Raw genomic sequence first — 23732 nt, 5'->3', positions numbered from 1 at the left:
GATTACGGCCGCAACTGTTGCACAATAAAATTTGGCTATCAGAACAAACGAAACTGAAACTGGGAAGCTGCAGCGAGCGCAAAAAAGTGCCCCTCGAGGCGACTTTCTGTTGATGTCACCGAACAACGGGTAGGCGCACTTTCGGCTTTATGCTCCTCGCTGTCACAGCGCGCTGGCCTGACGTGTGCTAAACCTAAAGCCGCTCCAGATGGAATAGAAAGCAAGGGCAGGTAGGATCAAAGCTCACATAGAAACCATAGCCCCAAGCAAAACTAGTTATGTTAACTACTTCATATAATGAAGACTCAGCTTGCAATAGTTGGCGGTCCGCTGACAGCTCAGTTATTCTGGGTAAACCTGGAATGTTGTGAACAGGCAGGAGGTCAATGTTTGAGCCAAAGTGGGGTCCCAGGATCTGTAAACGATACACGCAAGCTTTAATTATGGGGTTGTAATTGATGGTACCATGATGTCATTATTAGGCACGCCGTAGTGGGGGACTCCAGACAAATTCTGACCACCTGGAGTTCGTGAACGTGCACCTAAATTCAAGTACTGGGGCGTTTTTGTATTTCGCCCCCTTCGAAATGCGGCAGCCGTGGCCGGAATTTGATCCCGCGACCTCGCGCTTTACAGTGCAACACCAAAGTCGCCAAGCTACCACGCGGGTGATACACGAACTTATGGTCGAGTCGACAGTCTCATATATATAGCTTTGCCTTGTGCCCAGCTACTCACCTCCGATCAACATTCGCATAAGAGTTGTGCTGTCAAGCAAAGAGCAGTTAATGTCCAACACATTGAAGGTACTAGCCAGCAATTTCCAATGCTGATTGGTGCGCTGGACTACAGAGAACAAAACGGCAACATTGCATAATTTGTCTACAATGTATTATTGTTGCATGATGGATATAAAAGGTAATTTCACTTAACATATAGCATTGTTCCTATGCCCTCAAACAAAAATTCTGTACTCAAAAGCTGACAATACAGTGACATATCCATACTCAAGCTTTTATAACACTAGGACTAATTGCTCATGACTAAAACGCTCGAAATCCAACTCAAGTAATGCTTACACAACAGCGAACATGAATGTTACACGAATTTAAATTGAGTCAGCGTAATACAACAGTAAGTAGGACGGAGGCAACAGTCCAACGACAGGGGCAGCATACACAGCTGAACTAAGCGGTACGTTCGTCGAAGCAAACGAAGTGAGCCATTCGTTCCACCAATATTCCACTCGGCTGTGATCACGTTTTCACGCATTGTGCGCATAACCAGGATTGAATCGGATTGAAATGAACCTTCGCGCAAGCAATAATCGCCAGAACTGATTTCTCTGTGCGCTCACATCATGAGCAGACGATGCCGCGCAGCTCGTAAACCACGTTTCGGTCGCTTCAGTCCTAAAGGTGCACTTCTGTTGTGCCCTCCCAAACAACATATCTGACAGTAGCAAGTTGGAGCACAGCTTCAAACAGCAGATTTAAGGACACTGGTTATCCGCCTCTCAGCGCAAAGACTGAAGTGAATGTATCATCAGTATGGCCATAGTGGGTCATGTTGCTGGGGAGGACGTACAGTGGTCGGCCGCCGTGAGCGTCGTGGGTGATGAAATGGTTGCTGTTCTGTAACGAAATACGCTTTATTTTGTGGCTGTTGTCGGAAACAAACTCTCAGGTCCTCATGGTACTTTTTAGTGACGCGAACGGTTAGCCGAAGGTGATCTGTTCATAGAGGGACATGCGTTTTTCTCCTACAATTGTAAACAAAATTATCTTGTTACCGCCGTTCTCCTGTTATTGAACTTTTGCATAAACGTTTATTAATATGTTCCTATTTGTTCAATATAAACGTTTGACCAGCTACTTGTCTCGTCTATAATAAGAACAATCGCGGATAAAGCTGCTGCCAAGCTAGCGCTAGCATACACTTGTTTCTCCACCTATCGGCAGCTGCGAAAAACGCCATACCAGAATGTTTGCGGCATCGTTCCCACTTCTCTGCAACTCGAAATAACTCTACCAGTACGACTGCCATTTCAGTATCACTACTAAAAGCACAGTCCGTCTTAAACACGCTATCATCCCTGCGTCGCATTAATCTTTTTTCATAAGTTTTAGTAGAGCTCACTTTCTCACGCACAATTTGTCGTGGCCCCACCCCCATGCCGTTCCCTTCGTACAGGGCACCCCTTACAAGTAACCCCTACACGCAGCCATACTACAACCTTCTCTGCATCCTTCTTTTGCTGATCGTCGACCGACTTGAACGGCCTGCCTCGTCATATCAACGAAGTACCCTTAATACTAACATAGTTGTTTGAACCCATGTGGCCACCGATTAGAAAAATTGAGATTTGCGTCCCACCCCTTATGCAATACCCCCAGGGAGGTGTCTTTAAGGATATAAAAGTGAAGTGAACGTGGAAGGTTAAATAATTTCAGGCGATCAAAATGAAATGATGTCCTTATTGCCACGTGCCTCAAATTGAGATTTTGCGCTTGGCAAGAAGAGCACAAAATTTAAATTATTGTTCAACACTCCTTCCACAACGCCTTGCGCTATGTGAGGCAGTGGTCGTACTCCCCTTATTGCAGGCTATGAACAATTGCGCACAACAACGTCCTAAGAAAACACGACTCGCTGCGTGTTCAGAGCAATAATTTGGAGCAAGGGGAACACGCAAGTATCGTTTAATATCAACTCAGCACTGTAGCGTTGCACTAAAGGCTCATAAACAGTCACCCTAAAGATCACCACCAGTTATTGTCAATCGACGCAAACAGAACAATAAGGTTCGTTTACATCGGTTACCACAGTGACTGGGATCCGCATAATTTTTCGTTCAGAATAAGCTGTAAAGCAAAATTCAGCAGATTTTGTACGTTGCTTAGTTCTTAGACGAGTAAGCTCGTGCGAGGTTGAGTTAGGCTAGTGAGACAAAAAAAATAGTAAGGTGAAGGATTTTAACGAAAAAGAAAATCATCGTCAACTCGGAAGTATCAGGTGCTTCCGCATGGTGTAAAATAATATAATTAGCTAACCTTGCGCCTTGTACAATAACCGTATGCTACTTAAGAGTCACCAAGCTTGTTTGCCATACGTAAAGAAACGTCATATGGTATTTTTCATAGCACCGGGCATACTATGTAATGTCATAACAGTAAGGTACATCGCCAAGTCCTCAAGAACGTGGATGTTGTTACCTATTTGGAGCAAAACTTAATGGAACTTCAGTAAAAGTCGGTGCAACCTAAACCCATGCGTATCATCGTTATTTTTTTTATTCGTATAGAACATTCATTTTCAAGAAATATTTATGTTTACGCAATACACAGCTCGCAAGCTATTCCGAATGGAAGCACGAGATGACGCGAATGCCCACTGTGAGATGAAGCAGCGATGTCACGCAGGACGAAGATGATCTATAGGTCTTGTGGGAAGAAAAATGGTAATGAGAGGCCTATACATAGGAGCAGTATGGCGCACTAATTCTAGAGTCATTGTGTAGGAATGGTCGGGACTGCTTGCATTCCCAGTGGCAAAATCGAAGAAAATCAAATCACGTACATCACTGAAGTCTGTGTGGCTCAGGGATGTACCCTTGAGCTGACATAGTATGACATGTTTTATGCCATGCACTACTGAAACTACTTTGTCGGTAGGCACACAGGGCTAATATAAGCCCTTTTCCTGGCGCTTAAATCCAGCGCACGTATTGCATTTGCATATATTCAAATAATTTGGAATACCGAAAGGCCCAGCAGCAGCAGCATCCATGGCGAACCCGACGGGTAGGCAAAGAAAGATTCGCGTAATTATCCTTAAGTCGGGTCCACGTTATCTTGAGTTTCACGTATCACAGAACATTGTTGTGCCATCTCTTGAACATAACGAGTCTGTAGAACGACGTGAGGGCAGAGAAGGCGCCCAACTCGAAAAAGACAAGGTGAATCTCCGCACGTGAAAATTGGCTCTGCCCCATTTTCAGTGACACTATAATTTCGAGAGCAACGCACGCTCTGCCATGAATCCTTAAACGATAGAGCAGAGATCGCAACTACAGGCATGCGTTGAAGGCGCTGTTACCACGCCAATAAAGTTCGACCTACATGGAAGAGGGCACCTGCGGTACAGAACGGAATTGCTCATGTGTCTCTATCGCAAAGAGAGTGGAAAATTTTTAATTTAATATTTATAATTTTGTCGCTATCAAACGAAATGTCAAGAATGCCATGCAAATGTGGCATTTAAGTTAACGAAAAGTAATAAGAAATTCCTGATTGTTTCACTGCGCATACTTAAAGATTTCAGAGAGTTTCAGTAGAGTGCGTGGCATTGTGCTGGATGTGGTGCTGTACGGAAAGCAATGTTGCATCTTTCCGCCACGAAGCCGCATTGTAGTGGTCTACAAAAGAATTGGCGCCATGATCGCGAAGAGAGCAAACATTATGAAAAATGCCCTGCTTAACCTTTGATTAGTGCCTGTAGAAGGCATATTGCATTTGCTGAACTGCAGTCAGTAAGTTGTCAGAACAAAAACCTCTAGCTAAATACTTCGTGCGGCGCACCAGTATTGAAGAATACGGAGCGATAGTTTCAAGGGAACGCATTGCTGTACCAGTTAAGTATCTGCGGTATTGCTCTTTTAAAGTGTGAAATTATATTTACTGGAAAAGCAATGCATTTCGCGGGAAATGTTGGGTACCCGTTGTAGAAATGTTGCAGAGTACATTGTTCCTTGGAAAAATAAAGATGTAATTCTTTTAGTATGACATGACTCAAACATTACAATTGAAGCATGCCGGCTAAAGCTATGAAGAAAAACTATTTAGCAAAGCCTCGCTAATTATATGGGCAATTTATCACGCAAATACTTGTTTCCGCCTTTGATATGACGATGTGGCTGTTGAAAATTGACATTTTGTCTGGACTTACTGATTATATTATTCTGAGAGAGTTGTCGCTGGAAAGAGTATATGATGCCTCAGGGTCACCATCGGTAATTAGTGAGCAGCTTTGCCGAACACGCGTAGTCATCCTGTGTTTTTCCACGTGCAGACCCCGCCAAAACACTTCAACCTCCGCGCCACGTGTTTGAAACGCGGGATTAGAAATTGCGGGAATTCAAAATGAATACGTGCATGTCCTGTCACTTTCTGGCTAAAGGCGATCCATCTTCTCTTTTCATAATACAAGCCACTGTCAGAGGAGAATAATTCCATTCCAGGAACAATCACGCGTGTTTTTATTCGCATAGATGTTCTGTTCTCTTTACCCGCCATGGTTGCATAGTGGCTATGGTGGTGGGCTACTAAGCACGAGGTCTCGGGATCGAGTCCCGGCCATGGCGGGCGCATTTGGACGGGGGCGAAATGCGAAAACACCAGTGTACTTCGATTTAGATGCACGTTAAATAACTCCAGGCGGTCGACATTTCCGGAGTCTTCCACTACGGCGTGAATCATAATGAGAAAATGGTCTTGGCAGGTAAAACCACATAATTTAATTTTGCGGTTCTGTTTCGCCGTTTCATGATGTGGGCTTCTCAAAGTGTAAAGTATTTTCATCAACGACAAGATGGTCTTTTTCAGTGGAAAAACATTGGGCTATGTTACACGTGGACACTAAAGTACCAAATAAACGCGTGGCCGGAAACAGGAATGATTTCGCTCTCCTTACAGAGATGTCGAGGTAATCTGACACGCATAGCAACACCACAAAGAAAAACAAGTGTTCTTTTTCGCAAACGTTGCACACGTTGCAGCCAACCTCATTTACCTTTGTACAGTTTGTTCGCTAAAAGGTTGCCAAATTAATAATAAGCGGCGTCAGTTGCGGAGACCCACGAGCGAAACATACGCAGCGGGCAAAGGAACGACGGGCTAGCAAGAACAAGAAAAAAAAAGTCGCCTTCATTGTGAAGCGAGGGTGACAGTTTTAAACGGCGGCTTCATCAGTGCAAAATGTAACGCCTCAGCCCATTCTCGTGCACAGCCACCAGGAAGTCATAGGCCAGCGTCAAATTAACCCGAAAGAGTATAAAGGACCCGCCGCTAAGCGCTGTGGGAACAATCTGCTAACAGAATGAAGCAGTCGCTGATTGTGTGGTTGGCTGCTCTGACCACGGTGCTGCTGTCTAGATCGGACGCTGGCAAGGGACCCAATGTCCTGCAGCGCGACGTACCAGACGCTTTCAAGGTAAGAAGGAATGGTATATAAAAGAGTACGATTAGCTCTTCTGAACGGATTAATACGAATGCTTACTCTTTTTGGCAGCACTGGCGCGTTATAAGATCAGCGAAAATTTGGTTATCACAGTTTGTTGTTGGAATTGCTTACATGCGAGAGTTAAAATATGAATAGCGCTATTGTTTACCTGAGTTGTGTTGGTTTCTATTTCTCGCAAAATAGCATGTCCGCACGCAGGATGTGAATGGAGAAGCTAAAAAGCTGACGTTCAGAAGCGGATTTTGTTCCAAATTTGACTCCAACACAGAGCAACAGTTTCAATTGTTCGAAAATGTGGGCAGCTTGATTGCAGCCTGCATGAATGCTGCGCGCTTGCGTGCTGATGTGTGGATGGAAAACTTTATTGTAAGTCCTGAGGTACACGATTATCGCGCAGCGGGCGACAATCTCGAAAATATTTTTGGTAGAGATAGAATAAGTCTTATTGTTGCCTTTGCTGCCTAAATTAAATCAGGCATTTCGTTAGAGACCCCCGTCATTGCTAAGTGTAGCTATGGTGTTGAGCTGCATGGTAAGCACGAGGTTGCGGGATCAAATCCCAGCCGTGGCGGCCGCATTTCGATGGCATCGAAGGGCAAAAACGCCTGCGTGCCGTACATTGGGGGCAGGTTAAAGATCCTGAGGGGGTGAAAATTACTCCAGAGTCCGTCACTACGGCGTTCCTCATAATCAGATCATAGTTGACACACAAGAACCCCGAAATAATTTTTAAGTAGTATCGTGTTGAAGGGCACCGAATGAAATGGGTTTTTCGTGCTGCCAAAGTGATCATCAACTCTAGAGAAGCAGATGCCGCTTTAGTTGCAGTAATGATAAGCACGCTGATCAGTGCTGGCTGCGCAGCAGTAGGCACTCGTCACCCCAAAACACACCAAAGAAATACTAACACGAGGGAAACATCTATCCCGTGGTTGAGCGTGCTTGTGCCCTACATATGCAAACGCGAGCCATTGCAAAATCAGTGAGAAACGTCGGACGACTACCGCAAGGACACTGCCGGATCCGTCCAGCTTACCTCTAAAGAAAGTTGTAGACAGATGTGAGACTCAACTTTAGCCACAGCCAACATTATATCATGTTTTGTTACATGGGGTCTAGGAGGCTAACATAGAAAAAGACATTCAACAAGAGCGCACACTCCCATATAGCCCAGCGGCCGAATTGACCGTAACGCACTAAGCGGATGGCATTAACTCCTTCCGGTTTCGGTTTTGGTTGCCACGTTTTGAATGCTAGCTGCCAGGCGCGGCACCGGATGCACTACTCGGCGCTTTCTTTTTGTTTATGCTGGTCAATCGCACGTGGTATTAGTGGGAAATCGTTTAATTAAAATGAATACGAAGGATCTTTACAAGCCTCCATCGAATCTGTACCACGTGCAATTTCCTAAGGTAGAGGCAAAACACCTTGTAAATGAGGAAATGTTTATTTCGTTCCATATAAATGCTCACTCCGGGCTTTTTGGGTGCTGATCCAACGCTGTGGCACCAGGTAAGCAGTAGTTCCCATACGGAGCTCCAGCGAATGGTATCAGCTAAAAAAGTTAATTACTAGTATGTGTCATTTTTGTATTCAGAACTTATAGGAATACTGCGTGTAAAGGGGAAACGTGCGAAAGTGGTCAGTAAGTGGCATTAGAAACAAAACCAATTCGCTCTTTCTTATATGGTAATAGTACACTACGTAACCAAAGGCGGCCTCAACACAGGATCTCAGCTAGGCCATGCTAGACGCTCGACGAATGTATGCTACCCCCACTCAAGAGAAATGGGTGCAAAAAGTGTTTTCAGCCATTTCGAAGACAGAAGTTTCGAGTTCTTGGTTTTTGAGCTCCTGGGCGTCATCTTTTGCGCGTTCATCAAGCGCAAGCAACACATTCCAGTGTTATTACAATTGGCAATCGCTCGTTGCGTCTACGACAAGCGTGAGTACCGAAAGCAGATATATTTTGCGGTGCCATAGAAAGCATCACAAACCTGTCTCACTAAGATTCAGTACACGTTAAATTAACTGTCATCACGGCCTGCTTGCACGTTTGCTAACTGCGTCACAACCACAGGTCCGGCCAGCGTGCCTCAAAATTTTACAAAAATGTAACGAAATTAATTACAATAATTTTGGGGGTCGGAGAATGCGTCACCAACTTGTCACTGTAAGATTGAGTAGACGCGAAACTAACAGCATCACACGGCCAAGCTGTTTTTCGCTGACCGCGCGCGGCGGCGGTGCATGAAAAGTACCCCAAAAAGTAACGAAATTAGTTACAATAATGTTGTGGTTCAGATAAAGTTCCAAAACATGGCCCGGTAAGAATCAGCACACGCGAAACTGCGTCACACGGCCGAGGTGCTTCTCGCTAACAGCATCATAAAGACGGGTGTGGCGAGTGTGCCTAAAAACTACCGAAATAAGTTATAATAATGTAGGGGCTCATCACAAAGCATCGAAAATCCTCCCAGTACGAGTCATCAACTCAAATTAACTTCCGCAGGACCACTGACGTGTTTTCAGTTAATTGCGTCACAAGTATTCCGAGCCGTAAAAGCCAAAATCGCTTGAAATACGTCGCAGAGTGTTTAAGAAAATTTCTCACCTTTCCGTAGTACAATAGTGCAGTAGCGCCATGTCCAAGTGCAGAAGGAACGTAACAATACGCCGGGAACCCAACACACAGGCTACATCCAAGAGACGGGTTGCCGATGAGGCAGACTTCACACACGCAACCGGCCTCGCTAGCTTCGGTGGCCTGTCTGGCGCATGATGCAAGCATCTGTCGCGCCTGGCGTGCCGTTAGCGTGTTGCTAGCTAGGTAAGGCAATACATATAGGTTGCAAAGTGTAAGTTAATTCATACGCAAAATGTTTTAGTTTTAGCGCGAAAGGATAATATTAATAATAAAACGTTGTCTGTAAGTTAATTTCACATTATTTTTTTCTGACGCTCGCGTGAACTAACGGATGGGATTAACGCTAGGCGTGATGTGTTTTCGGTTGCCAGTTTTCGCCCACCGTCACCTTTTGTCGAATTCCTTTCTCTATTAAGCTAATCTTATGCTGACTAAACTTTAAAAAACATGTTTCAGGACGTAGACATAACAATGTCGTATTGTACCTAAAGTAGGTCGGACGCCTTTGAGATATATGTTTTAACGAGATAGCGTCAAGGTTCCCGTGTCGGAGAAAATTCGCTTTCGGCATCAGAGGTCGTTTCGGCAAAAAGATTTCCGGACCACCCAACCTAACCAGGCCCTACATGTGGCGATGAACTTACTGGACCAATTGTATTTCTAAAGCTAAATCACGTAGAAAAATAGGGAGCTACGACTTGCACATAACCTACAGACACAATAGCTCTCGGTCTGTAATTTCAATATACGAGAAAACACAATTCTGTTACGCTAAAAGGCAAACAAGCCCCTTTTCTAGCGTTTTTACAATTCATAGACCGCCGACGGCGTCTGTCATTTCCGCACGCCGGCACGTGAATATCTCGGAGTCCACATAGCGGCGCGCCCACTTCCTTGAAACACTTCTAGACGGCGCTCGCCTCCGCCACATCACCGCCCTCGCAAGAGGCCGCCTTTCTACTAGAAAGCCCGCCTTCGTGCCTAGCGTTCACTGGAAGCGTTTCCCAGTAAACATTGCGGTTACGTACGCTCAAGTTGCCGGGAAGCGTGAGAAGCACTCCAAGATCTTTGAATGCTGTTGCGTTCCAGTCTTAAAGGCGAAGCTTAAGCGGGTTCCAATTTTTTTTTGTCGGAGCCTCCTTTTAGCAGGCGCTGACGGACACTTTCGCAAAAAAATATTCTAGTGGAAGAATGTCTACCCATGGGTGGCAGTGGTATACGTGCACGAGCACATGATTTGCTGACTGCTCTAAAACAGGCCTATCCCTTGGTTTATGAGCTCAACCAAGCCGTACCTTTTTTTTTATATGGTCGACCACTTGTCTTGGCACACGCAATGATTGTTACCATCCGGGAGGTGTAACTATGCCATTTTCTGCCATTTCCTACGTTAAGGTAAAATATATTCTGACACAGATGATTACAGGATCGTCGATGGCTTTAATTCAATTACAGTAATGCAGTTTAGCGAAACACGGTTTTCCCACCTCCGGAACACCTTACGAATGAGGCTTGTACTGCAACCCGGCTGCTCTGTCTCTGTACACCGTGGATCTAGTGGCTTCACCACATAGCGCATGCGTTTCTGAATATACATTCAGAGACGATTGTGTAGATATATAGAGTGTCTCAGCCAACATTGGCGAAGGTTCAGAAATTTGCCGAAGCCACCAAGACGGAGGTTGTTCTCTATTATATGAAGCAAGAAAACTATAATTTTTTTTGTTTTCAGCCTAATCGCATAATTATTTACCATTATTTAGGCATCTTCACAAACATTAACCTTTGGGCAACTTTCAATGAGAAAGTTGTAAAGTGTCTAGCAACGCACAGTCGGCATCTTGTATATTATTAATTGTTACGGAATATTCTTTTCTTCAGGCGTTTGCTGGATTACGTTGAAGGCACGCAAAAAAGAAAAGAAATGGATTGCCTTGACAAAATGAAAGCACTTAGTAAGCATTAAAAAAAGTAACACTTAATAGGGCTGCCGGCGGTGACACATTAGGAAAATATTGCCAAACAAGCTACTGGACCACTTACCATTGCGCAAAAATGACAGCCAATTGAGTTTGGCCGTTTCTGTGGCGGGCCGGTTGTGACGAATTTCTTGCATTATCGACGCCTCTCGGGGAATACCAAGGCGCACGGTTTCCTGTGCATGACAATAAAGTTATCAATTTCACGGTATCCGCTTCTCTCTTCATACTTTAATTTCACAGGAAAGTTCAACTACATGGTAGAGATCGGAAGATATAGCAGTTGGTACTCTTAACGCTCCACTTTCCGGGAAAATGTTTTCCTAGTGTTGCCTAGGTCTCGACATAAAGTGATATCCAGAACATGGCGGCTATGATGTCGTATTGCCGTACCGTCATTTGCTGTACAGTGAAGGCCAGCATTGGACATATGTTTTTACTAGCCGCTGGGGCGCGCATTGTAGACATTAAAAAGGGTGCAAATGGCAGCATATTTGCAATTTTTCAGAAACTAAGGAAGTGACCAAGCGAAATGTCGTACCCGACAATGCGGATCGTAAGATACAATCTTGCAACAAAATAAGAGGAAGAGCAGGGGGCTCGTTTCGGAATCATAACTTTCTTTTGTAGCACTTTACCTGCCCGCTTCTTGGGTGGTTGGGCAAAAGCAGATAAGCTGATTCGCTGGCTGACCATTACGTCAGGCGAAAGCGATAGTATCGCCGAGAGTGATCGTCCGTGAATACGTCCCAGAGTAGTCGTAAGCGCAATGCTTTGTGTATTTTGTTTTTGCAACATTAAGGGGAAAACGCGCACCTCTGCGCATTTAAGCACAGGTTCCTCGATACCTGGTGCAGTCTGGTATTGTGGGCGGAATTTGCAATGACTTCCTAGGTTGGTCACGGGGTCTATTGTTTCCATGAAGATGAAGAGTGCCGGTGGAAATGAGCACCTTTAGAATGAGAATGAAATGAGAATCTGTAAGCGCGACAATTCCTGAAGGCGATACCTTATTTACTTTTTTTTCTCTTAACCTTATGAGTACTGTCATCACTGCACAGACGTTTTGTCATCAAAGTTAACGCAGATCTACAGGTGCAACAAATGTGAAGTACGTGTTCTACGAAGATTTAACCACGAATATTTACGACCGCTAACGTGCCGTCTTTGTATGTTGCTTATACCCATTGCCATTTTTCGTATTGTGTATCGTCATGGGCCAATACGTACTCTACGCATATTGAACGTCTGCTGCGACTTCTGAACGAAGCTATGAGACTAATGACTTTCAGCCAATTTGATTTATCCTGGAGGTCACTGTTTTTCAAACATAACATTCTCCCGTTACGGCAATTATTCCATCAGAAACTATCCATAATTGCATATAGGCTGATCGCACACGACATCTTCGTCGAATGTATTGATAATGAACCCATTACCAACAACAATACTACCCGGTTTTGCTTGCGCAATAATCTTTTATTTGCGATAAGAAGGAATTACGGCAAGTTCACATCCTTCTTCATTGGCATAGCAATGTGGAATTGATTACCTTTTTTGATAAAATCATCACACAGCGTCCACAAATCGTCCGCATGCATGAAGAAATACCTAATTCAGGAATCAGCAAACTCATATCAATTTCTTAATTAACTATCAATGTTTATCTCATTTTGCATTTTACCTGTTGCTTTTCTATGACTAATTGGTATTATTCATAATAAACGAGGTAGGTCACTCATGTCGGATTGATTATTCGTTGTTATACTGCTTGTTCACACGCTTTCGATGGTTTTTCATGTTTTTTCAATAATTAGCATTACCAATGACCAACTTACCTAGTTATTATTTCTATCGCTGGCATAATCGTACTTCTTTGCTGATTTTAGATAATAACCGTATCTATGTAATCATAGAAGGTCCTCCTGGCAAATTTTTTTCAAAACTCTGAGACCTCCTGCTGTAATACTATTACCACGTAACCCCAACATGACTGTTGCAATAAACTTGAGTTGACTTGACTTCACTTGAACGTAGGGTATGCTCTGTGACATCCCTAGATCTTCTGAGAGACGCGTCATCTCCTAAGCGCACTGCCAACCACCGATATTTATCAGCAGGCATGATACCTGAACTCTCGTTTCTTTATTCTTAGGTCTTCGCTGCGTTCCCTTATGCTGTCGCCATTTCCGACGCTGACAACGATACCATCTTTGAATGCCTGACGGCTACGCGCAAGGACTTTGACCCAGAGGCGAAGACAGTAACCTATGTGTGGTCAATAAATGAGGGTCCTGGAAAGAGGTAAGCCTTGGGTAGCACTCGTTTCGGACAAATAAAATAAAAAACGCGCTTGCGCTCTTCAGCGCTACAAAGGCGCCATAGCTCGGCACAACATTGCCTGTGAAAAAATCGTTAGCCTCATCCTACTATAGAGATGTGTAAGATTTCATGCTAGCTTTTAACAATATACTAGCCGTAAGAAAATATCCTGATCATTTGAGGGTTTTGCAGTGTTCGTACAAAATGCTCTGCTTCCTGTACATTCCGAAAAGTAGTAGGTATAAAGTGAAAAAAAGAAAACAAGAAGCCGAACGATGTAGGCTCAGCTTCGCTATTTTCAGCAATTAATCGAAAGTGTTACATGAAACTAAAATCGCAGATCCCGTGCTTTTTTTGAGGAGGCAATAAATCTCACACGAAGCATTTTGTGGAAAGCTGGTTGTCTAACCTCTTTCAGGGTTGCGCGAAATATTACGACGTGAACATATGCGCGAAGGGCGAGCAATCATGTGTGTGACGCGAGCTTGTGCGAGACAATTCCTTCACGACGACGCCAGGGGCACGATGGCGACGACGACGGCAAGATGGCGACAACGACAATGACTCGGCCCGCTTTTAAGCAGCACTATAGCCACGCACTTCGGAGATGTTTTGAAAACGTGATCCAAATTGTGAATACATGGCGAAGCATGCGCGCCAATTTTTCCCAAGCGCTAACTGGAACGACTGTCGCGTGTAGCACGGTTCAGGCACGCCTTCTATGCCGGCCTCTATGACCTCATGGGTTTAGCGTCTGGCCATGGCGATGACGGCTCTGGTCACATTCCCAACACCAGCCGCGCTTTTTTTTTGTTGAAAGATTCCGGCTTATGCGGCAGGATGGAAACATTACTACCGCGAAGTACCTAGTAATAGGTAATGAATAGTTCACACTTATATAACTGTGATTAAAACAAAGATATTTCATCATATATACATAGGGGGCCCCTAAGAGTGCTCTGGCGCCAAAAGTAAGCTTGTGTAAATGAACAGTTTGGCAAAAATAGAGAACGTGGCAAAATAATATCGATTTCTAGCTCGTTTTTCCGTGTTACCGTTTCATGCCAATGTAACATTGCGTAAAATTGTGCATGAGTGCGAGAAAATAACTAGTACTGCTAGAGATGACGGATGTAAATAATACGTAGCTCACCATATGCAAGCAACGTTAGATGACACGTTAGGTATTGAGAAGAGGATCTATGTCAATTTACTGGGTCAAGTAAATGTTTGTGTTTGCTTTTTTTGCTGGAATTTTATTCCGGCATCATAATAAATGAAGCAAGAACTTTACGCTCATACAGAAAAATACAGTGGTGTGCGGCGCAGTAAAATTATATCACGTACATCATAAGGTGCAAATTTCCTGTCATAAAAATTTGAGTGGCCTCCCTACAAATTTTTTTTCTCCGTCCCAACGAAAGCCAGTAAAATAAATGTCAATGCAGAAAGAATACTTAAAGTTCACATAAATTTGCTTGAAAAAGCGATGTTATAAGAAAACTTTCTCTCAGAGGCTTCTATCTAAGCACATCGTTTTTCTCACCCTCCATGCCTTACATTTTATGTGTACTGCATTTTAAAGTGAAATATCGAATATACCGACTGAAAGGAGGTTTGAGGTTAGGCCAATGAACATTTCACAAGGATTCTTGAATATTGCGAAAGACCCATCTCTGGCATCACATTTACAGCAATACAACCCAACATTAGTTTGGACATCCCAATTACGCGGCCACTTTATTGCGGTATCTTTTCTTGGCACGGAGTTCTCGATATGTAAAGTTTATGCTAAAATATTGAAAATTTGAAAGGGAAGCCAATTGTTTCAAAAAAAAAAGTTTGAGACCCATTATAACATCTGCTTTGTCCTCTCTCTAGATTTTGTCTAGTTCTATGAAATGGAAGAAACCTTATTAAACTCAGATCAACAGTCGCCAAATGAGACAATTTCTGTGTTTTTGTGTATTTAAACTTCGACTTGGAATTGACCTGGGGGCCAAGCTGAAGTTAATTTCGGATATGTTTATTGGCCAACTACAATGAAATCAGCGACCGCGTAAAAAGCCAGTTTGAAATAACGTGGACATAGAGTAGCCTCCATGGAACATTTTACGCTTGAAATATAAGTGCGCACTTCCCAAAACGCTCGCAAAACTCGATGTTTTTCATACCGAAACTGCAAAAAACGCCGCCATTACCATTCGCAGGAAGTGACATACTATGCGGACTGTAGAGAACCAGTGCCCAGGGGGTCTGCTTCCCTTGCTGGTTTTCTGTTTCCGTGTAACAGCGAACACGTCCCGTATGTCTGCTGGTCACAGAGCTAGTACACTACGCTGCATACGACGTACTCGAATCACCTCAAGATATACGTAGATGGCTCCGTCAAATGTAACGAAGATGCCAATGTGCGGCTGTATTCTATATTCCTTCTCTGAGGTATGCGTGGTGTAGCCGTCTGGAGCTGTATAGCTTCGTCGACAGCCGTTAGAGGCGTGGTAATAGCTGCTGCTCTGCGTAAACTACAGACAGTGCCTCGAGAAAATGTGGTCCTCTTTACGTACTTGCGTTGCAACACCTCTACCATGACCTACTGTCCATTAACTTCTCCCACAAATCAAAGCTGATGCTCTTGCATATGCAGCGCTCCATCTTCCTCCCGAAGTCAAGGTCCCCAAAGGCGATCAAGTTAAGAAATCTGACATTCGAAATCACTTTCGATCACTTTGGGTTCCACCACATATGCCATGCGTAGCCAAGATATTTCGTCGAGAGGAAGCCTCACTTCTACATAGAATGAATGAATGAATGAATAAAGCCTTTATTTTAAGGAAGGGGACGGCTCCAGGCCGCTGATGGGGATTAGGAGGGAAGGGAATATGGGTACCCAGACTGTTGGCTGAAACACTTCTTCATCTCAGTCTGGGATCTTCCGCTTTATGCAGGCTCAGGCGCATGTTCAGTTCCGCCGCTCTCACATGGGCTGATCGACCCCTTCTACACTACTCGAAACATGATCTGCTAGTACACCAGTGTGGTTATGTAAGACGGGACGCATAAATTATCCGAACTGTGCGACATGCCACGAGACAGGAGACTTTGAACACTTTCTGTCATCGTGCCAAAATTCCGAGCCCAAAGGGGCGCTCTCCTAAAGAAATCTGCAACAAAAGGGCCTTCCACATACGTGCCTGCAACACTTTGTGTTCCCTGAAGGGCCAGTTATAGACCGCAAAGAAACTTCACGTCTCCTTATCGGATTCTTAAGCGATACTGTTGTAGTGAAACAGCACAGTGATGTAATAGGAGCCGCTCGGGTGGAGCAATTGCCGGCTTTCATCGCCGAGCTTAACCCGCCTCTTGCTACGCCACCACCTATACTTTGCTACTGCTGCGTGCGCTGTGTCGACCCCGACGCGCGCTCGTGATGTTCATTGAGTTCGACGTATTACACGCAAGTTAAATGTCACTGCAGTTGACCTTTAATAATCAATGAAATACTTATTCTGAGGGGCGATCAAGTAGAAGGGCGCGCACCAGCTACAGCCTAACTGTAGGGCACTGTCTGCAGGTGCAAAGCATTGACATAAGCGCAGTTTCAGAGCACCAATTTGCGGCACAAGATCAAAATAGTATTGTAGAACTAAGACATGTTTTACAATACATCTGAACCGAAGGAAATGGTAAATCAGTTAAGTGGAATACAAATAATTCCCAAGCGTATAATTAATTTATTTTCAGCTAACGCAAATGCAATGTTATGTGATATTAAGTTTTTTTTTTGCACTGGGCAAGTCACAACTACGAGTTTATGCGCTGTTTCAGTTAATTTACTAGAGTGTTGACAAGCCTTACCGCCATGCAAACACCAAATTAAGTCTACAGAGATTGTCAGACGCCAGCGAAGCAATTTCACAAGGACGAAGGTGGTCGACAATAATTGTCGCTGCTATCACATTACTTTAATGAACTCTGAACCATCGCTGGGGTTCGGTGAAAAAACACCGTCAGCGGATAGCATGCGCGGCTGCAAACATGAGACAAGTTTTGCATTCGCACGTGGCCTGTGGATCTCGCAAGCGGAGCGCGTAGTCACCTTTCTCTCAAATGCTCTCTTTTCAACAGAAGCCTGTTCCTTAATTTCTTTTGGACATTTCATTTCGTAATATAGCGGGAAGTTATCCATATGCGGCTGCTGACATCAGTCAACAAGGGTGTTTGGGTCGATGTGCTTCTACTTACTGTTGCGGTGTATCTTTATAGACAAAGTTCACTCAACAGGCTGCCGCAAGAGAAAATCTGCTTTCGAATTTCGATAATACGTACGTCCTCCCGGAATAAGCTGATTGTCGTCTGCTCATGAACGCCTGCGGCCTACCGCGCAGGAAGAACACTTTAGACCCCCTGCTTATTGCGTCGCAGCCTTCGTGTCTCCCTAATTTTGACTTTTTTGTTGTAGCCTTCGGGTCGCCCTTATTGAGTAGTTTTGAACAATCAACTAGCCTCCAACTACGCCAATGTTAAGGTCAGCCCACATGCACGCTTGTGAGCGCGCGCTCAGTGCTGTCTGCTCCTGGTGAGACGCTTTGGCAGAGTTCGCTTCTCAATGATCTTCAAAATTGGCAAGTTGGAAATGGCTGCTCTTCGTCGGTCAAGTTGGTGCGCGACAAAACCGCTCCACACCACGTAGCACAGCTGCAGGAAGGAGCATATGAGCGCGAGCGCACACCCTAGGCCTGCCGTACACAAAGCAAACGCTGCACTTGCGTGTAACTGTGGTCTCCCTCGCAGTCTAGAAACTGCGGCCGCCTTGGCGTGCCGCGACCAGTCCACAGGCTGAGTGCACTGTAGCTCGCTGAGGACAGCCGCGTTTGGCGCGTCGTAGGCGCCAACATAGGAAATAGTGGCTTCGGCGTGAACGTCCAAAATCAAACACGTACTGCGCGCCACGGTGACGTTCAGTAGGTGGATAATTGTCGGCACACTACGTTCCGCCGCAGCCTTCGCTGCGCAAAGCGTGGAAGAAGGTGCCGAAGCACCGCAAAATCATCGCCAATAACTCCGCTTCTCTTGCGGAGTTTTGCGCCAAAGCATTTCTAAAATGCCTAATTTACATTGAAATGTATTTCTCGACTTCGATAAAAGTGGTTGAGGGCGCCTTTAAGAGCTCTATCTGCTAGAGAGATACCGACGAGTTAATAATATAGGTGCCTACTTTATCTTGTGAAATATTCTATATGTCTGGTGTACCTGAACCAGTAGCAGCAATTGCAATGTTGGGAAAAGGGAAGGGAGAAAAGTTTCGGTTAGAAATTGTGACAGCTATCCCGGTGTTATCAAGCTATCTATTCGATTGGCTCAGGCGCACTGAAGGGAAATCTGATAAGGAAAGTCAACAGACGGCGGCTGTTGCGCCCATGCTTGACTCATTTTTAGATCCTCCGTCTCGAGGTGCTTGACGCGAAAGATGTACCCAGGTACATGCAGGAGCCAAAGTATGGTTTCTCATAATGCGCTCGGCAAGAAGCCTTGGAACTTTTTTAGCATTTGGAGTACCACTACACTGGCACAGGTGCATAAATGCAATTTTCCCACTTCATACTCGTACTTTCTAGCATTTGGTTATAATTATCATTACTGTATTTTCACGTCTTCCTTTTCGTCTCCGCTCTTCTTTCAGTCTTTACTTACCCTTTCCCTTCCCCTAGTGCAGGGTAGCAAACCGGATGATTTAACTCTGGTTAACCTTCCTGCCTTTCTCTCATTTTCATCTCTCTCTCTCTTTCTTTTTTAGCACTTCGAGCGATGACATGTGGCTTTCACGGGCATGCTCATGCGTATGAACTTTATTGAAAGCAGATGAACTGTATTAGGCGTTGTACGATATGGGTGCTCATTGCCGAATGTTGCCTTTCAGGAAGCATGTTGGTTTCCACCACACCGCCGGGGCAACGCCGGATGCCACAAACTTCACAGTTGGCCAAGGTACATAAATTCATATTTTCTCACTTCAGGATCATACTTGTCAAACTCAACGCCTGCTCGACTGTGTCGCATCGAGGAGTGCCCGCATTTGTCACCCAATGCTCAACGAAAAAAAGCCATGCACACTTCTGTAAATGTGTTCTTTCGTACCATGACATAAACACAGGAACTGATGTCGCCGAAAGAAATTCTCCGTATTTTATAGCAAAATGTGTTAATTAATCCTCCGTAAATCTGCAGGTGTAAGAAATATACCTTGAATAGAAATGAGAATCTTCAGTCGGTACGTTATATTCAACGTTTCCTCCTACGTTATAGCTCCCACACTTGCTAAGTCCGCTAATGTATATGCGCAACGCCGTCAGCATGCTCTAGACGGCCGTGGCTGGACGTGTAAACGTCTGACGTCTCATGGCACGAGACCTTGCAGGTGCAGCTTGTTGCTGTCCTACTTGAGCGGCATGTCGTCGTCTTCTTTTGTGGCACGTGCGCCATGAAAGTTATCCACGTCGATTCCAGTGTGGCATAGTTTGGTGAGAATTAATTCTAACTGTGCTGTATTTCTAACTGAGAGACAACACCTAGCCTACAAGAAGTAATGCGATTCTACTGCAGCTATTGCAGCCTAGCATACTGCCTATCTCTCAATGATGTTTTTTTCTCTTCGCGAAAACCTTTACCCCTACATTGCAAACTTGCCTATGCTGGCAACGATCAAGTTATGTGTTTATTTAATGCTTGTTTTCCAGTTGTCGAAAGTCTCTCTGTTCTTAATTCCAAATTTTTGGGGAACACTAAATGAATTTGGATGGGCAACACCTGCCTACATGAGAGTGATATTTTGCACTTATCCCACAGCTACTTCTTGCACAAACCTCCAAAACTTTCATCCCCGCTGTCTTTTCGATCACTTCCCTCGTTGTCACAATGAAACTCAAGAGCGCGATGTTATTCTCATACCTATGCGGAATAGGATAGTGTTAGTTACATCAACACTGCCAAGTAAATCAGTTGCTGCTCTTGCAAAAACGAGCTCCTTTGTCAACTCGTTGGCTGTAGTCCGGGACATTTTAAATATTAGATAACTGCTGACTACCTGCTAATTTTGTAAAAAAATACTTGCAGTGTAACCTTTTAGCTTTTAGAAGTTTCCTTGTGTTTTGATTTTCTCATAGCTTTACTTCAAAACGTAACCTTTTTGCAGATTCCAATGCTGTGGAAGTGGGGTATGTCATCTGGAGCGACTACAAAGACTGCGCCATCACGGAAGTTCCGCACTTCGGAGACCGTAAGAATGAAGTTAAATGTACTCAACCGCTCTCTCGATGGGATTATTTGTTGTGGTTTAAGCTAAACTTCTGTGGCGTACACACCATTAAGAGCGAGCAATTATTAAAAAAAAAAGGTGTTGAACCGTTACTCAAATAACGTTCACGCCCCTAAAATTATTTGCCGGATGTTTCTGCGTTCCGGCAAAATAACCAATGAACCCTCCTCTAATACACCGCACCATAAATATTGTAGGAAGTAGGTACACGTTGGACATAACAATGCGGCCATCTTTGCGCTTTAAATGTGAACGAGTTTGTAAGTTTACCAGCAAATCGGGGCTATAGTGCCCCCATATGTGATAACAAATATGAACAAAAATATCAATTCAGCCATGCTTTAAAATTTTACGCAAAAGCGTACTTTTGTGTGTAATATCTGCGTGCGGACGTTCCCTAAAATTTTATGAAACAACGAAACTTCAATACAGTGCCATCTGTACTTAATAATTTGCCACTATTAGGGATTTTGCAAGCACTGTATTCCTTATTTCTACCAGAAGCAAACATTTCATGACAGCTTTCTTACCTTAAGCAGGTGCATGTCGAAGCCTCGAAGCGGACGAAAGGTGTTACTGGAAGTTTAACAAAAATTGTACATTTCTTTCAGAAAGCAAGCAGGCCGGAAGGCGACAGTTCTGACAGTACTACTTTACCTACTAAGCGAAATAGCTGGGATGGGCTCGAAAAAACGAAGTGCTGTATGGATATATCACAACACAGGCTTTGCGTAGCCCTGTTTGCATACCAACGATTGGCTATTATTTGCAATACTAGTAGTCATGTGCCACTAAATATTGTAGCATAAAAAAACAATTACAAAGCAACGCGCTTCAAAAAAAAGAAAAAAAAAACATGCTGATGCTCGCACGCAAGGGCGTGTAGCACAGCCAAGAAAAATGTATCAGCATACTTCATGACAGCGTGACACATCCTTCTCTAATCATTAGTTAGTAATCATGAAAAGAGAGGGAAAGGAGGAAGGACAGAATGTGGTTTCCCATGCAGTCATTTATGTACCATTCACAATGTGTGTGGGCATCTCAAGTAGTGCGAAAGAGGAAACCTTACTATTCGCAATTCATTGAGAGCTCTATTTGCTGTTTCGATGGCGAGCGAAATGTCACCGCTGCCTTTGCGTCAACTGGCGAAACTTGTTCAAGCTTAGAGCAGGAAGTTAGCAGAAGTGATCAATTCCTGGATACTCTGTCCTGAAGGGGCCAGACTAAGGCATTTCCAACAAAGCACGTTACTCACTTGCAGGTAACGACACAAATGGACCATATAAATTTGTACTTTTTGTAATCTGAAGCTCCTGAAAACGTCGGCTGTAGGTAATGAGAATTGGTGTCGCCTGTATGGAGTATCTAAATCATTACAGGTAGTAACAACCCCTGTTCCCAGAACTGGGACTGCGTCAAGCTTTTAGACACCTCAGCATGTGTGTTTTTCTCTATATCCAGTGGTTGTTTAGTAGCCACGGGACTGCGCGGCTGAGCTAAAAAATTGCGGCTTTGGTCATAGCGGCTCCATTTCGATGGGGGCGAAATGCAAAAACACTCGCTTACGTAGGCTCAGGTACCTGTTAAAGAACCCCAGATCATTAAAATTTATTCGGCTTCCCCCACTGCGGCGCATCTTATAATCAGATATTTTCTGCATGTAGAACTGTAGGAGCTTAATTTGTTTGATAACGTGCATAGTGTTCAGTTATGAATACAGCATCCAACTTGCTGCTGCAACGCACACTTTCATAAAGCGTTTGTTACTAGCAATATCTCATGGAAAAAAAGGAAGTTTCAATGTATAGATTCGAAAAAAATAGCCCGAACGCTGCCTGCTTCTTCGCGCTGGTGTCCCAGTAAGAAGGTGATTTGCATAGACCACCTAGCACGGACACTAGGGCCAGAATCCTGACTGAGGTAATTACTTTCTCTAATTTAACGTAAAACGGGTATTTGCGAGAATGACGACCCACAAGCCGCCCATGTCAGCTGTCACAAACTACAGTGAGTGAGGCACACATAGGCAGCGATAAATAGATTCGGCGTTAAGAGTCTTCCATGATTCTTAGACACTTTGATGTACTAATACATAAGCGGTCATTGAGTCAGCGACCTAAAAAAAGCAGATAACGTAAAAGAGCGTTGCTTCCAACTATTTTTCCTGAATGAACAGACGAAGCTTTGATTTCACGAAAGCCATCTCATTAAAGATATCACATGACAAGTAGCCCCCACTCATCAATTTTGTCACAATAACAGGGTATCGGATAAATCGTTCTGACACAGTGTACTAAATGTGGTGGGCCATTCTAGAGAGGATGCTAAATGCACAATGTTATTAGGTTACAATGTTACACGAAATCACCGCATAATAAATGTTGACCCCTTTCTAAAAAATTGCATACTCTTTTTTTATTAGAGAACGCAAAGAAAACAACACTGAAAGGTGCCGTCTTTCTTCCCTCTTGCCAAGAGGACTAAATCCATTCAAAGGATGACAATGAGTATGAAGGCTCATCTGAGAACTATCATGCAAATCTACCCCGTCTGCTTTTTTTCACCCTTCGTGCTAACACTAATTATTGTGCTTGTCAATCAGCTTGATCCCTCGGTCGCGTTGATGAGTCCGTGAAGTGTAGTCGGCATGTTCTGTGTGGTTGACAATATTTGCACTTACAAAATTCGGGCCAACTTTTCCATTCAGAGTACGAGCAGCGTGCTTTTGTAGTATTGCACGGATCTCTAAGCTCTCAGAACATCGTCCTTTATTTTTTTCTTGCTCTACAGAATGCACACTATGGGTGTTAAAAGAAGTGGAGGACCTTGTACCACTGTACTGTCTGGAGCAGTTTCACGACGTATGTGGTGTCGTGGTGCCCCTTCACGACAGCGACCTCTGCGAGGATGACGAGAATGACGAGGAGGACGAAGATGACTAGGCGCTGAAAGCACACACTGGATAAACCACTGCTGATACTGATATGAACACGGATGTCATGGGTGCATAATGATGGTGGTCAGGATCTTAACCAAATAAAGGTTTGCTTGGAAGTATTGGTGATTTCTTACTACGCCCACATTTCTTTGTTTTCCTTGTGTGTAGTGGCAGTCGACGCTTACGTTATATGTTATGGCAAGTACTTGTGACTGATTCTCGAGCGAGGTGAAGAGGCAACAGACACACATGCAGACGCTGTGGACAAGCCATTGAAAACACGCTGAA

General features: G+C 44.1%; 1 protein-coding gene across 1 annotated transcript; it reads left to right on the top strand.

The window, feature by feature from the left end:
* The first annotated feature begins 6033 nt into the window (after positions 1-6033).
* On the top strand, positions 6034-23555 carry LOC135913241 (uncharacterized). Its single transcript, XM_065445844.1, has 5 exons — positions 6034-6210; positions 13022-13170; positions 19109-19176; positions 20381-20464; positions 23297-23555. Exons 1-5 carry the CDS (start codon positions 6097-6099, stop codon positions 23446-23448), a joined length of 567 nt encoding a protein of 188 aa, XP_065301916.1. The 5' UTR covers positions 6034-6096; the 3' UTR covers positions 23449-23555.
* Positions 23556-23732: the final 177 nt, after the last annotated feature.

This window comes from Dermacentor albipictus, chromosome 5 (assembly GCF_038994185.2).
Source record: "Dermacentor albipictus isolate Rhodes 1998 colony chromosome 5, USDA_Dalb.pri_finalv2, whole genome shotgun sequence".
Classification (NCBI taxonomy): Eukaryota; Metazoa; Arthropoda; class Arachnida; order Ixodida; family Ixodidae; genus Dermacentor; species Dermacentor albipictus.
The sequence above is the reverse complement of the archived record's forward strand: the minus strand, read 5'-3'. Positions and strand labels throughout refer to the sequence as shown.